The sequence below is a fragment of the Rattus rattus genome, chromosome 1, assembly GCF_011064425.1.
Source record: "Rattus rattus isolate New Zealand chromosome 1, Rrattus_CSIRO_v1, whole genome shotgun sequence".
In the NCBI taxonomy this organism is placed as follows: domain Eukaryota; kingdom Metazoa; phylum Chordata; class Mammalia; order Rodentia; family Muridae; genus Rattus; species Rattus rattus.
In genome coordinates this window covers 11,317,366-11,333,335 of record NC_046154.1, presented here as the reverse complement: position 1 = coordinate 11,333,335, position 15,970 = coordinate 11,317,366, and the positions used below count along the sequence as shown (strand labels likewise).

At 46.4% G+C, this 15,970-nt stretch overlaps 1 protein-coding gene and 1 long non-coding RNA gene across 2 annotated transcripts; both read right to left on the bottom strand.

Annotated features, from left to right (window-relative positions):
* Window positions 1-5,736: 5,736 nt before the first annotated feature.
* On the bottom strand, window positions 5,737-7,243 carry LOC116886177. The gene is made up of 2 exons (XR_004386092.1): window positions 6,718-7,243; window positions 5,737-6,008 (listed from the first exon to the last, which is right to left on the bottom strand). It is a non-coding gene; the product is annotated as an uncharacterized LOC116886177 (long non-coding RNA).
* A 1,664-nt stretch (window positions 7,244-8,907) lies between these two features.
* Window positions 8,908-13,738, bottom strand: Rbp7 (retinol binding protein 7). The gene is made up of 4 exons (XM_032887541.1): window positions 13,623-13,738; window positions 11,692-11,870; window positions 11,190-11,291; window positions 8,908-9,169 (listed from the first exon to the last, which is right to left on the bottom strand). The coding sequence occupies exons 1-4, from the start codon at window positions 13,693-13,695 to the stop codon at window positions 9,119-9,121; spliced, it is 405 nt and encodes a 134-aa protein (XP_032743432.1). The 5' UTR covers window positions 13,696-13,738; the 3' UTR covers window positions 8,908-9,118.
* Between the last annotated feature and the right edge of the window lie 2,232 nt (window positions 13,739-15,970).

The window sequence follows — 15,970 nt, the reverse complement described above, 5'->3', positions numbered from 1 at the left end:
CAGCCCTGCTCACAATGGTGGAAATGTGGAAGTCATTAAACGGCCATCAACAGATGGTGGACCAGCCATTTGTGGCCTAGCTGTAAAGTGGAATGTCACTCAGACATCTCAGACAGGACGGGGAATGGAGGGCCGATGCGTGCTCCAGTGCCGACAAACCTCGAAGATGTTCTCAGTGGAAGAAAGCACATGTTTCTCGTATAATCTCATTTATAGGAGGAGCCAGAATAGGCCAAGCCACAGACAGACAGCAGGTTGGGCTTGGGAGGAGCTCTGTGAAATCCTATTGGGTATGAAGTTCCCATCTGAGGGAATGACAAGTTCTTGAAGCCTGGTGTGGTGGCTCCGGCCTATAAGCCCATGCCAGCATTCCAGAGACATGCAGAAAGATCTTGAGGGAATTTTGCCTTTTTTTTTTTTTTTTTTTTTTTTTTAAGATAGGGTTTCTCTGTGTATCACTGACTGTCCTCTTTAGACCTCAGAGATCCACCTGCCTCTGCCTCCCAACCACTAGGGCTAAAGGTGTGTACCAGCATGCTTGCAATATCTTCAGTTTGGGGGTATAGTTTAAGGATGTGGTTTTGGGGGCTGGAGAGATGGCTCAGTGGTTAAGAGCACTGACTGCTCTTCCAGAGGTCTTGAGTTCAATTCCCAGCAACCACATGATGGCTCACAACCATCCGTAATGAGATCTGATGCTCTCTTCTGGTCTGAGTGAAGACAGCTACAGTGTACTTATATATAGTAAATAAATATTTAAAAAAAGGACGTGGGGAAAAAAGGGATGTGATTTTGGTTATATGGTAAAAACATATATTAAAAAAATAATTAGGGCAGGCATAGTAGTGCGTGATTTAATACCAGCATGCAGGAGGTAGAGGCAGGGGGACCTCTGTGAGCTCCAGGACAGCCTGGTCTTCATAACAAGTTCTAGGCCAGCTAGAACAACACAGCAAAACTTTGTCTCCGAAACAAAACAAAACAAACGAAACAGGCCTGGCGACGCACACCTTTGATGCTTTAATTCCAGCACTTCAGAGACAGAGGCAGGTTCCGGGCCAGCCTGGAGGGAGCTAGGGCTACACCGAGAAAAACCAAAGGGTTAGGAGGGAGAAAATGATGCTCAAAGACAGGAGAGGGCAAAAGTTTTAGATCAACTTGGGCGAGAAGTAAGCAGTTCCAGGCTGGCCTTAGCTACAGATAGAAACCCTTTCTCAATAATAACAACAATAACCGTAATAAAACGACAATAATATAATAATGACAATAATGCATAATAATAAGGACAATAACGTAATAATGACAATAACGTAATAATAATGACAATAACGTAATAATAATGACAATAACGTAATAATAATGACAATAACATAATAATAACGACAATAACTGGCGCTGGAGAAATGGCTCACCATGAGTACTTTCTGTTCAGTCTCCAGCAGCACACTGGGTAGCCAGCTCACAGATGCCTGTGACTTCAGTTCCAGGGGATCTGTCACCCTCTTCTGGCCTTCACAGGTACACACACACACACACACACACACACACACACACACACACACACACACACACACACACACACACACACACACACGAATACATAGATGTAAATAAGAATAAGAGAGTGGGTGGAGACAGAGAGAGCGAGAGCGAGAGCGAGAGAGAGAGAGAGAGAGAGAGAGAGAGAGAGAGAGAGAGAGAGAGAGAGAGAGAGAGAGAGGAGAGTCTCACTGTGTAGCTCTGACTGCCCTGGAGTAGACCAGGTTGCTCTCAGACTCACAGAGATCCTTCTGCCTCTGGCTCCCACGCATTGGGATTAAAAGTGTGTGTCACTCTGCCCAGTAATAATTTTAATGCAAGGAAGAAGTTATTGAATTAGACAGCGGTTAATAACATTGTAAGTGTATTTGGTGCACAGAACTGTGTAATTTAGTTTAAAAGATAACTTTGGGGCCTGTATATCTCTACAACACTTAAGAGTTCTTGCTGCTATTTCAGTGGACCCAGGTGCAGCTCTTCTTCTTTTTAATATATACTTATTTATATGTATACATCATACAGATTTCTGCCTGCATGTATGCCTGATGTTACCAGTGGATATTGTCACTGTAGAAGAGGGTATCTGATCTCAATGCAGATGGTTGTGGGCCACCATGTGGTTGCCGGGAATTGAACTCAGGACCTCTGGAAGAGCAGTCGGGGCTCTTAACCGCTGAGCCATCTCTCCAGTCCCAAGTGCAGTTCTAAGCATCCACATCAAGTGGCTCGCAACTGACACCATGTCCAGCTTTCCGACACCACTTCTGGCCTCTGTGGACACATGCACACATATCTATTACTCCATGTCCACACATATACATAAATAAATCTTTACAAAATAAATGAAGTAGAAAGGTAACTTTTGTTTTGTTTTGTTTTGTTTTTTGTTTTTTTTTTCAGTTCTGGGCATCAAACTCAGGGCTCCACTCACTCATGCTAGCCCAATGTCTTACCCACAAAGCTGCTCCTGCAGCCCTTAAATGGTCAAGTTGATGCTATGTAGATTTTTACCGCACATTTTTTTTTCCTTTTTTTTTTTTTTTTTTTTTTTCGGAGTTGGGGACCGAACCCAGGGCCTTTTAGGGCAAGCGCTCACCACTGAGCTAAATCCCCAACCCCACCGCACATTTTTTTTTTAAAAGTTCACTCACAGAGAAGGGTATTGCCAAAAGCCAGAGACTGACAGTTGTTGGTCAAGACAGGAAGAAAGGCTCACTGTGAGAATGTCCACTGGTAACGTCAGTGTGGAGCATGTTGGCTGTTCTTCCACAAAATTACCACACGACCCAGGAATTCCACTCCCCAGCCAAAGGGATTGAGGTAGGAATTCCAGTGATTTTTTTTTTTCTTTTACACTATTTTGTTTGGTTTGGAGCCATATGGTGTTCCACCAGGCTGCCCTGAAACTCGCTGTGTAGCTCAGGCTGGCCTGAAACTCATTTATATAGCCCGGGCTAGTCTATAGAAAGTAACAACTTTCTGCTTCGGCTAACCCAGGACTGCACTGCGGCTACTACATTCTAACACCTTTGCTCACAGCAGCATTATTTACAAAATGAGCCCGAAAGTAATGGAAGTAAGGACCAGCAGAATGTGCTCTAGCAACACAAGGACTAATGATTCAGCCCTAGGCGCTGGAGAGATGGCTCCCCAGTTAGGAGCACACACCAAATCTTGCGTAGGACCCATGGCAGGCAGCTTGCAACAGCCTGTAACTCCAGTGGGGTCCCACGCCTCCACCAACAACCATCCTTGGTGTAAATACCATCCCCAAGTACACACAGTTTAAAATAATAAACCTTTTTTAAAAAAATAATAAAAGACGGCTGGAGAGATGGCTCAGCGGTTAAGAGCACTGACTGCTCTTCCAGAGGTCCTGAGTTCAATTCCCGGCAAGCACATGGTGGCTCGCAACCATCCGTAATGGGATCCGATGCCCTCTTCTGATATGTATGAAGAGAGACAGAGTACCCACATACATAAAATAAATAAATAAATCTTAATAATAATAATAATAATAATAATAATAATAATAATAATAGTGATAAAAAGAGCTCTTGCAAGAGGACCAGAGTTCAAGTTTCAAGCACTCACCCTAGGTAGTTCACTCACAACCACCTGTAACTCCAGCTCCAGGGTCTTCTTAGACACTTGCACACATGTGGCATGCACACGTGGCATACACATGTGGCACACACTGACACATTCATATACTCATGAATAAAAACAAAATCTTCATGTAACTCAGCCTTGTAAAGACAGGGGATTCTGACTCGATCTCCAGATGCCCTTTAGAGATTAATACTATGTGAAATAAGCCAGACATTGGGGCTCAGAGATAGCCTCACTGCTAGCATGAGGACCAGAGATCGAATCCCAAGTACACACATCAAAGCTGGGTGTGGTGTGGTGGCGCACGCCTGTGTACGCCTGTAATCCTAGCACTGAGTGTTCATGAAGCTGTTGAGACAGGCGCCCTTTCCCTGGAGCTCACGGGCCAACCAGTCTAGATAAATGAGCAAATTCCAACTTTGGCCTTTGACCTCCACATGTACATGTATACCCATGTGTGAGTGTGCACGCGCACACACACACACACACACACACACACACCACAGACACATAGACACACACACACACACAATGCCACATCTGCAAATAAAAACAACGCAATATATCCCTCATCCCTAGAGTGGTGACATTCTTAAAGACCGATAGTGGGCTGGAGAGATGGTCAGCGGTTAAGAGCACTGACTGCTCTTCCAGAGGTCCTGAGTTCAATTCCCAGCAACCACACAGTGGCTCACAACCATCTGTAATGAGATCTGATGCCGTCTTCTGGTGTGTCTGAAGGCAGCTACAGTGTATATAATAAATAAATAAATCTTTAAAAAAAAAAAAGACCGATAGCACGTGGTGGTTCCCAGGTCTGGAGAGTGGGTGTCCAATGGGGACATAGCACTCATGTGGAATGAAGAAAGCACTCTTCAGTTAGTGGGGTTGGCACAGCAGGAGGAACAACATCCTTTGTTTTGGTTTGGTTTTCATTTGCACGCTCGAGACAGGTCTTGTGTAACCTAGACTGGCCTTGAATTCCCTGCATAGACCTTGAGTTCTGTACTTCCTGTATCCCAGTGCTGGGGATTACGTAAGTGTCTCCATACCTGACAGTATAAATGTATGTATGTATGTATGTATGTATGTATGTATGTATGTATATATGTATGTATGTATGGACAGTGTCTTTCTGCGTAGTCCTGGATCGCTCGCTGTAGACCAGGCTGGCCTCGAACTCACAGAGATCCACCAACCTCTGCCTCCTGGGTGCTGGGATTACACGGAGTGCACCTGTGCACTCAGCAGTACGGCTGTTCGTAATGCTTCCCATCTGCACTGTTAGAAGTGACCAACACGGTCGATTTTTGTGGTTTTTGCTTGTCTGCAATGCTTGCCTGAACCCGGGGCCTCTGCGAGCTAGCCAAGGCTTTACGCCACCCTATGTGTATTTTATTTGCACTTATTTATTGTGTGCAAATGCTAACACAGGTGTGGAGATCAGAGACAACCTTTAGGACTCCGATCTCTCCTCCTGTCATGTGGATTCCAGATACCACAAACTCAAGTTGTCAGGCTGAGGGACAAGTGCCTTTGTGTGCTGAGCCATCTCCGAACCACACACACACACACACACACACACACACACACACACACACACACACACACACACACACAATTAATTAAAAGAAAAAAAAAACCGGGTATGGTGGCCCACATATTTAAAACCAACACTAGGGAGGCAGAGGCCAGCCTGATCTACATACTGAGTTCCAGGCCAGCCAGAGCTACAAAGTGAGACCTTATCTCCAGCCCCCTCCCCCCGGAAAGGATTTGTGTGTGTATACTAATATTAATTTTTTAAAATTGTTTTTGTTTGATTGCTTTTATTTATTTATTTTTTGAAAGATCAGATCTCTCCATTCCTACTAGGCAGGAATAAATAAATAAATAGAAATGAACTAAAACCAAGGACCAAGTGTCCTCTGCTTCCCCTCCGGTGTCCGCGTGTGGAACTGCAGGTCCCCTCCCTAACCACAGACTTCCCATTGTTCTCCATCCTGCTCTCCTGGAGTCCAGGAGTTGAAATTCTTGATCCTCCCAGGAAAACTGGCTTGGTTCAGATACCTCGCAGAAGCGTCGTCGCGAGAAGCTTCCTCTTTTATTCCATAAAATCTGCCTTTTCTCCGTGTCATTACACCTTTGCACGGAGAACCCAGCCCTTGCTTTGGGGAACGACCGAGCCTCCTCGCTACCCTGCGGCTCCACGCAGTCCTCATCCGACACGTGGCAGCCCTTCTCAGCTCTGCACAGCGAGGTCCTGCAGCCTCCCCCTGGTGGACGCTCGGAGTTGAAACTCAAAGTGGCCATTCGTTCCAGTCTGAGCTCTGTGAGCCCCGCCAGCTGGCGCCAGCCTGCAGAGAAGGAGCGGGAGCCATGCGAGGGAAGTTGCATCCAGCGCCTGGTGCAGCTATCACGCCCCTGCCTCCACGGAAGTCCTTCCTTTGGCTCCTAAAAGTATTCGGTTATTTCCGGGCATAAACTGTGGCGCTTAGGCCTCAGACACTTAAGTCCTAGTCTGTCCGATGTTCTTTTACTGAGTCCCACTGAGGCACGATCGGGAAAATCATCCTGACGTGGGAGATAAAAGGAGTTGCTAGCTGAAGCCTCAGTTTCTAGAGCCGCAGCACAATTAACATTTGCTGTGAAGGTGCCCAACATAATATGTGTGTGTGTGTGTGTGTGTGTGTGTGTGTAATTTTTTTCCACATAAAATGTTAAAATATAAATGAACTGTGCTTAAAGCCTAAGGGTTACACTGTCTCTGTGTTGGCCACCATGACAGGGAATGTTAATTGCGTTGAGATTCCTGATGCTGGGATTTCAACCCGGCTTCAGAATGCTGTTCCCATCTGGGTGGCCCCTTAGGCTTGAAAAGCCGTGCTCCGCTTCCCGCCATCTCTCTGTCTACTCCCCTGCTGAGCAGGCACCGCCCCTTCACGGAGCTGCAGCCTCACTTCCGGCTTCCACCACGTTGCCCTCTCCCAGTGGGCTTCCTCCTCCTTCAGCAGCTGGAGACGGTCATCTTAGCACAGTCCTCACCTTCCATCCTGCCTTACTCACCAGTTAGTTATCTTGAACTGCGGATTCCTCATCTTCAATGGATGCTTCTGCTCCAGACGGAGTCCTAGCGTGTTAAGGAGACTTGCCCAGGGCTCTCTACCGGGACTTTCTTATCTCCATCTCCCTCCAAGATCCTCCCCCATCAACAGCCCTATCTCCTCTCTGATGTTGCAGGTTCCCTACTGCCTACATTCCTTTCTACTGTTGTGGAAAAATACCCTGAGGATAGCAAGGTAAAGAAGGAAGGCTTTGTGCTGACTCACAGTCCCAGGTTATTGCCCTCCAAAGCCTGGGCGTCTCGCAGCAGGGGCTCAAGGACCTTTTGTTCAGTCCAAGCGATGGTGCCTCCCAGTTAGGGCCGGTCTCCTCAGCTCGATTAATTACATCCAGATTTTTCCCTCAAAGGCTTGCCCAGAGCTTGTCTCTGGCTAGTCTAGCTCCTGTCAAACCGACACAGTCAACCAACACACTTTCTTAGTGTGACCTTCCTCTTACACAGCGGGCAAGTCTAACCAGTGCGAGCGTGAGTGCGTGCGTGCGTGCGTGCGTGCGTGCGTGTACATATTGCACATGTGGACATTAGAGAAGAACTTGTGGAGAATCAATTCTCTCCTTCGTCAAGTGGGGGTGGAATTCATATTGTCAGAGAAGGGCAAGGACCTTTACCCACTGTTATCTTGCCGGCCCCCGATTTTTATTTATGTGTATAGACATTTTGCCTGCGTGTATGTCTACGTACCACCTGCACACCTGGTGTCCACAGAGGCCAGGAAAGGGTGTTGGATCCCCTGGAACCGGGGTTACAAATGGTTGTTAGCTGACATGTGAGTTCTGGGAATTAAATCGGGGTCCTTTGGAAGAGCTGCCAGTGCTTTTAACCACCTCTCCAGCCAACCAAACTCCGACTTTTAAAACTTGTCACTCAAGGTCTATGATGATCTATCTCCCTTAATCCAGTTTCTTCACACCCACCCAAGTACGCCCTGTCAGTTAACTGGAGCACCGCTCCCGAGCACCAGGCTGCCTGTGCAAGGGCAAGCCAGATGTGAAATAGCACATCAGTACTCCCAGCATCTGGAAGACACTGCAGAAGGATACAAAGTCAAGGCCAGCTTATGCTGTGTGAGACCCCATATAAAAACAAGCAACCAAATCCCTTGAAAGACCTCCTGGCGTGCCAGCTAAAGTACTTCCTGTTGGCTTGTGTATCAAGGCCACCTCTCTAGCCCCACACCCTTCCAGCGCCACCACCTGTTCGCCTTCAGAAGCTATTTTTGAAACCTTTCTCACGGGCCTTGGAGGCAGGAATTAATGTCCTGTTCTCAGTGTGTACTCTGCACATGGAACAGGCTTTCAAACACTCCTCAAAATAATGGGTCGAGGCCCAGGCCTTTAATCCCTGCACTCAGGAGGCAGAGACAGGGCAATGTCTGTGAGTTCAAGGCCATATGTACACACACATATATTCATATATATATATAAAACTATGTATATATATACATATATATAACTATGTATATATACACATACATATGTATATATATCCATACATAAATTTAGATTTTTTTAAAGATTTATTCATTTATTATATATAAGTACACTGTCCCTGTCTTCAGACACACCAGAAGAGGGCATTGGATCTCTTTACAGATGGTTGTGAGCCACCATGTGGTTGCTGGGAATTGAACTCAGGACCTCTGGGAGAGCAGCCAGTGCTTTTTTTTTTTTTTTTTTAATGTTCTTTTTAAAAATTTTTTTATGGGGCTGGAGAGATGGCTCAGCGGTTAAGAAATTTTATTTATCCCAGCAACCACATGGGGTTAAAAAGATCTGATGGGGTATTTAGCTCTTTAAAAAAATTTTATTTATGGGGTTGGGGATTTAGCTCAGTGGTAGCGCAAGGCCCTGGGTTCAGTTCCCAGCTCCGAAAAAAAGAAAAGGAAAAAAAATTTTTATTTATTCTTTTTTGTTATGAGTGCACTCTTGCTCTCTTCAGACACACCAGAAGAGGGCATCAGATCCCATTACAGATGGTTGTGAGCCACCATGTAGTTGCTGGGAATCCAACGCAAGGACCTTTGGAAGAGCAGTCAGTGCTCTCAACCTCTAAGCCATCCCTCCAGCCCCTCAGATAACAAAGAAATAAATCTCTTCAGCTCCTCAAACAAACAAACAAACAAACAAGTCATGTTAAGTGTTGAAAGAAAAAAATCAGCGTCATTTGAATAGGTTTATTGGAGCTGAAACTGTGCTGCAATCAAATAGTTACTAGTACAGGCTGTGTGACATCTCTCCAATATAAGGCTCTTTATCAACCCAAAACAGACAAACACTCATTCCTTCTGCAAGATAATTTGGCATCGAGCAGTTGCCTCAAGTGGGCTCTATGGCCGGACATAGATCAGGCTCTCTGGAAGGTTTGTTTGCACACCTGGCCTTCGCAGAACATTTCCTGGGACAGGAAGAAGAGAAAAAAAAAGTTGATTTACATTTTCAATAGCTCTGATACCAAATGTATGGTCTTCTCCATCTTTCTCCCGCACTGACAGCAAATGGGTGTCCAACAATTTGATCCTAACAGTCTCTACGGGAGCAAGTGTAAAACCACAAACACAGGTAAAGTTATTCCTATGTATGTGCATGTGTATGCATATACACACATACATATAGACAGGGTGTCTCTACATAGCCCTGGCTGTCCTGGAATTCACTATGAAAACCAGGCTGGTCTCAAACTCACAAAGATCCACCTGCCTCTCCCTCCCAAGTGCTAGGATTGAAGGCATGTACCACCTTACCCAGCCCTGGCTTTATAGTTTGCAGATTTTATACCTTCTAGATTGTACTTTAGAAGTATTGACAGGTTTGAGCTGTGACCTGTAGCTGTGCAGTTCTGGCTGTGAAACAAACCAGTGTCCCTCTGTGAAGAAATAAGACCCCAAAGCAGCCAGAGGCAGTGAGCTGTACCTCTGGCCTCTTGGGGTAGCAAGGATGCACCAGGGACTGAGATTTGTTGATCACAGAGACCACCCTGAAACACTATTATTTTCCAGATCAGAGTCAAAGCTGAGTAGTTACCTCACTACCTTTCTCTATATTTTAAAAAATACATGATTAGAATTGGAGAGATGGCTCAGTGGTTGGTTAAGAGCACAGACTGGTCTTTCAGAGATCCTCCACCAACCACATAATGGTTCCTAACCATCTATAATGAGGTCTAGTGCCCTCTTCTGGTGTGTCTGAAAATGGTGACAGTGTACTCATATAAATAAAATAAATACATCTTAAAAAAAAAGGGATCAATTCAGCCTAGAGCTGTAGCCTACACCTTTGACCCCAGCACTGAGGAGGCAGAGGCAGGCAGATCTCTGTGAGTTCAAGGCCAGCCTGCTCTACAGAGTGAGTTCCAGGGCAGCCAAGGCTACACGGCAAAACCAAAACCTTATCTTGAATAACAACAACAACAACAACAACAACAACAACAACAACAACAACAACAAAAGTCCCTCAGATCAAGATCTTTTTGCATGTTGAGAGGGAGAAAAGAGAGAGAGAGAGAGAGAGAGAGAGAGAGAGAGAGAGAGAGGAGAGAGGAGAGAGAGGAGAAAGAGAGAGAGAGAGGAGAGAGAGAGAGAGAGAGAGAGAGAGAGAGAGAGAGAGAGAGAGAGAGAGAGGAGAGAAGGGTGATTGTCCGTGTTATTTTTTATATATCTTACTGCTATCTCTTTAAAAAATAAAAACAAAGGACACTGATCTGGGACTCATAACTGCATAGTTCAACCCTCAACAGAGAAGCTTCCTCTTGCTACAGATGGTAATTAACAGAGACCCACAGTTGGTCAATGGGCAGAGACCATGGAACACTCCGTACTGCCGTGAATGGGATGCCTTTAGACAGCCTCGGGGCTGTAGGATCTATTCAGGAGAGGAGGCAGAAAGGCTATGAGAGCCAGAGGTCGTGGGCAACTCCAAGGGAACAGCATCTCCCAGACACAGCAGGGCTGTGTTGTGTACGAACTCACAGAGCCTGTGACAGCGAGCACAAGACCTGTACAAAGTCAAGCCAGGCAAATCCCAACAACCACTTGGTGGTTCCCAATCATCTGTAATGAGATCTGGTGCCCCCTTCTAGCCTGCAGGCATACATGCAGGCAGAAAGCTGTATGATGTATACATAATAAATAAATATATTTTTTAAAAAAATAACAAGGGGATGAAGAGATGGCTTGGTGGTTGAGACTTCTTAATGCTCTTGCAAAGGACCAGTTCCCCACCCCCATATAGGGCAGCTCACGACCACCTGTAACTCCAGTTCCAAGGGGATCCAGCGCCCTCTTTTGGTCTCTGTAAGCACTGCATGCATGTGGCAGGCACACGCACGTATGCGCACGTGCACGCGCACGCACACATACACATAAATACAAATATCTCTCCCCTAGAGTGTTTTCGAAAGAACAGAATTGGATAAGTACCAGGTGGAGCTGGTCCCCTTCAATCCAGTGGCTCCAGCCTCTGTTTTTCTTCTCTCCTTTCTGTACACAAGTGAGTTTGTCGTTCTCCCAGGTAACCGTGCTCTGCATGAAAGGAAGAGCAAAACAATCCATAAACATTACCAGGTAGAATGCATGCCGTGTTAACTTTGTGAAATCTACAGACTGTGTTAGGTTTTAATATTTTTTTTGCTTTAAAAAAGATTTTTTTATTTTATGTACATAAGTACACTGTAGCTATCTTCAGACACATCAGAAGAGGGCATCGGATCCCATTACAGATGGTTGTGAGCCACCATTTGGGTGCTGAGAATTGAACCCCTGATTCTCTCCAAGAGCCCCAGATGCTCTTAGTTGATAAGCTATCTCTCCAGCCCCAAGCCTATGTTCTTTCTTTTTCTTTTCCTATGGTGCTAGAAATCTGACCCGGGTCTCATGCTTGCTAAGTGAGAGCCCAGCCCTTAGCCATGCCCTAGCCCCTTACCATGCATTTTCTGTTATCCAGACCTTTGTTGTCCTCCACAAATTCTTCTCCAACCTTGAATTTAAGAAGGTAGTTCCTCAGGCTGCTGCACGTGTTGATGCTAAAGGAGTCCCCATTTTGCTCAATCACTTTCTGTGGCTTCAGCAACTTGGCAATCTTACGAGTTGCAAAGTCAATACCTGAAAAGTTATTGTTCCTGTTATATTTTTATTTATTTATTTTGGTTCTTTTTTTTTACAGATGGGGAGCCACCATGTGGGCTGGGAATTGAATTCTTCCTGGAAGAGGTGGTGCTCTTACCACTGAGCTGAAATCTCCAGCCCCCTGTTATATTTTATTTTTTATTTATTTATTTTTTTGGTTCTTTTTTTTTTAGCTGGGGTTAAGGGCCTATGCCTTCCTAGGTGGGTACCATGGTGTGTATATTTTTATTTTAATTAGCACAGCTGGTTTTAAAGCGGATTTTACATAAAGCATGCTGTCTTTGAATCTGTATAGGCAAAGGTGACATTAAACTTCTGATCTTCTTGTCTTCACTTCCAAGTATCGGATTACAGGTGTGTACCACCATACTTGACTCAGAACTTTTACGAATTTTATTTATTTAATGTGTATGCGTGAATAGATGCAGGCATTATCTGTGCACCACATGTGTGCAGTGCCCACAGCGGCCAGCAGAGGGCGTCGGATTCCCTCCAATAGGGCATTCAGATGGTTGTGCGCTGCCGGTGCCTGATCGAGCCATTTCTCTAGCCCCTAAAGAAGATTTTTTTTTTTCTTTTTCCTTTTTTTTGGAGCTGGGGACCGAACCCAGGGCCTTGCGCTTGCTAGGCAAGCGCTCTACCACTGAGCTAAATCCCCAACCCCGAAGATTTTTTAAAAACTGCTTTTACTGGGGGTTTGGAGTCTGTTCTATTTACTTGAAGGCAAAACGAAGTTTGTTAAGCCCTAAGTGTATCAAGATAAGATAGCTTAAGTCTCTAATTCCTATACTTGGGAAGCTGAGAGAGGAGGATTTGTTGAAGTCTGAGACCAGCCTGGTCTACAAAGTGAGGTCCAGGCCAGCTTGACCCAGAGACCTTATCTCAAAACAGACAGACAGACAAACAAACAAACAAACCCAAACAAATTTCAACACAAGCCCTGGCAATCGGTCAAGAGTGCTCTGTATGCAGTAATGTTGCCGAGATCTGCCAAACCTGTAGAGCCAGAGCAAGCTGCCAGGGCAGCCTTGCGCTTGCTAGGCAAGCGCTCTACCACTGAGCTAATCCCCAACCCCGAGAGCCTTTTAGGATGCTGCTGGGACAGGGGGTTGGGGATTTAGCTCAGTGGTAGAGCGCTAGCACAAGGCCCTGGGTTCGGTCCCCAGCTGGGGGGGGGGGGGGGGATGCTGGGACAGTAATCAGACTCTCTCTCGTGGACCCATGCACCCCACTGGTGGCCACAGGGTTGGGCGCAGCTCCCCCACCGCACACATGGGTAGCTCAGGCTGACTCTGCCCGTCATCTGCAGGAGTCGCCTTGGACTCCGAACACTGGCCAAGCAGGCTCAGCGCTGGCAGGGAAATTGAATTCTCACGCAGACCGTGACTGGTTTAGGGCGCCAGGACCCTTCCTGACCCTAGGAGCCCCAGCCGCCCCCATCCGTATCCGTGCAAAGTTGGACAGACACCGGTACAGAAGTACTTGCGATTCGAGGGGTGCAGAGGGGTACCGAGGGAAAGACAGGTGTGGGCAGGGATGATTGACAGGGAGACCAGACAAGGGGGTCAGAAGACAGAGGATTGACAGAGGAGCAGAGACTGTGGGACAAGGTTAGGAGCTGACCAGCCGAGAACATAACCCACAGGAGGGAGACAGAAGGACCTGGAACAGACAGGACAGGCTGCCTTCACTCAATCCCGGAGACACAACACAACCCTGGGGTCCTACCCAGGGCCAGCATGTAGCCCTCGAAGTTATCGCTGCTGACAAGGTTCCAGGTACCGCTGAGGTCTGCTGGCATGGTTGGGTGTCAGTTGGCAGCTAAAGCCTGAAAGTCCCCGGGCTAAAGCCTGAAAGTCACTGGTGCCTTATATTGTCAATGGGGCGGGGGCGGAGCCAGGATGGAGCCCGAGGGAACTACAAGAGAGGACAGGGAAGCTGGGGGTGGGGAACCATGGAAACACCGGTTGGCTATCTTTCCTAGCTTCCTTTCCCACATGCTCCTGGCTTCATCCCTTCTCCTGCCCCACCCTACCTTGGCAACATCTGTTTCCCTTGTGACTCCCTCCTGTCGTTTAACTTTAAGACGTCTGAGCCCAGAGTGTGTCCCAGGTCATCCTTTATTCTTCTGCCTCGACGTTAATGACTAAAGGAATGGTTTTCAGCTCATAGCATCAAATACGGGGTCAACATAAATGACAGTATATGCAAACACACAGCCATCCTAATATAGAGGAATCATTTCTTTTACCCCGCTCAGGTTTAAGTAAATATCCATTTTAATTTTGTGTGTGTGTGTGTGTGTGTGTGTGTGTGTGTGTGTCTGTGAGTGTATACCATGCGTGTGCCAGTGCCAGAAGAGAGTGTCTCTTCAGGAGATGGAACTACAGGCAGGCTGCAGTCTTACCCACTCCCATTCCACTCCATAGATGTTAGACACCGAACTCAGGTCCTTTGAAAGAGCAGCTAGTGCTCTCTCTCTCTCTCTCTCTCTCTTTTTTTTTTTTTTAGGATTTTATTAATTAATTAATTTACTTATTTATTATATGTATGTAGGTAAGGACACTATCACTGTCTTCAGACACCCCAGAAGAGGGCATCAGATCCCACTGCAGATGGTTGTGAGCCACCATGTGGGTACTGGGAATTGAACTCAGGACCTCTGGAAGAGCAGTCAGTGCTCTTAACCGCTGAGACATCTCTCCAGCCCCCTAGTGCTCTCAACAGCTGTGTCACCTGTCTAGTGTCTGCCTCGTTTCTGAGACATGGTCTCTTGTAGCTCAGGCTGGCTGCTAACTCACTATGTTGGCCAAAGATGGTCTTGTGATTCTGCTGCCTCTGCCAGGATTACAGGTGTGTGCCACACCTGTGCTCCACACCTGTGCTCCACACCTGTGCTCCACACCTGTGCTCCACACCTGTGCTCCACACCTATATGGTGCTTGGGTTTTGTTTTTTTTTTTTTTTTTTTTTTGTTTTGTTTTGTTTTTTCGGAGCTGGGGACCGAACCCAGGGCCTTGCGCTTCCTAGGCAAGCGCTCTACCACTGAGCTAAATCCCCAACCCCGGTGCTTGGGTTTTAAATAGAACTTCATGGGTTAAAGGGAACTGAGCGTCTTATTCAGCACTTCTATAATGAGTAGACACCTAGGTGACCCAGAATGGGTTTCTCTGTGATCCTAGTAACCTTTGACTCTGTTTTTGTTTTTTTTTTTTGTTTTTGTTTTTGTTTTTTTTTTTTTCGAGCTGGGGACCGAACCCAGGGCCTTGCGCTTTGCTAGGCAAGTGCTCTTCCACTGAGCTAAATCCCCAATCCTTTTTGCCTCTGTTTTTGACCTCACTGTCTTGAGTCAGCTTTCAGGTGTCAGCCATGTGGGACAGAGTAGGCAACGTCACACACCATTAACTCTGCAGCATTAGCTTCCTGTTAACTGGGCACAACAGTTCCAGTTACTTCTCATTGACCCAACCCTTCAATTACCACTGCTAACTGCAACAGAGCCTGGGAGATGTAGTCTCCAGGATTTAGCCTCTGTAGCATAGAGAGCCAAAGGAGAAGGGAGGAGAAAAACTGGACTAGTCTACAGTATCAGCCATAGACATCATCTGTACATGATGTCTGCAAGACTTACTACTGTGCCATTCTTGTAATCTCTTGAGGGGCAGGGGCAGGAGAGAGATGGCTCAGCAGTTAAGAGCACTTGCTGCTGTATCAGAGGACATGAGTTCAGTCCCCAGTACTCACATGGAGGCTCACAACTGCCTGCAACTCCAGATTATCCATAGCATCAGTTCTAGGGGATCTGATCCTGTGCCTTTTGCCCTCTGAGGGTTCCATGCACCCATGCGGCCCACATGCACATATGCAAGCAAAACACACACACACACACACACACACACACACACACACACACACACACATATAAAACCTAATTTTTTTCAAGATGCCCAATAGTGATGGTGAATGTCTTTAATCCCAGCACTGGGGAGGCAGAGGCAGGAGGATCTTTGATTTTGAGACCAGCCTGGTCTACAAAGTGAGTTTTAGAATGGCCAGGACTACACAGAGACAGCCTG

What these genes read in the sequence shown, in the direction of transcription:
- Rbp7 (XM_032887541.1), bottom strand. Translation starts at nt 13,695, where the DNA reads ATGCCAGCAGACCTCAGCGGTACCTGGAACCTTGTCAGCAGCGATAAC. An exon ending in GGGCTACATGCTGGCCCTGG is followed by an intron (nt 11,871 to 13,622) that starts GTAGGACCCCAG and finishes ATAACTTTTCAG; the next exon opens with GTATTGACTTTGCAACTCGT. An exon ending in TGGATAACAGAAAATGCATG is followed by an intron (nt 11,292 to 11,691) that starts GTAAGGGGCTAG and finishes CCTTTCATGCAG; the next exon opens with AGCACGGTTACCTGGGAGAA.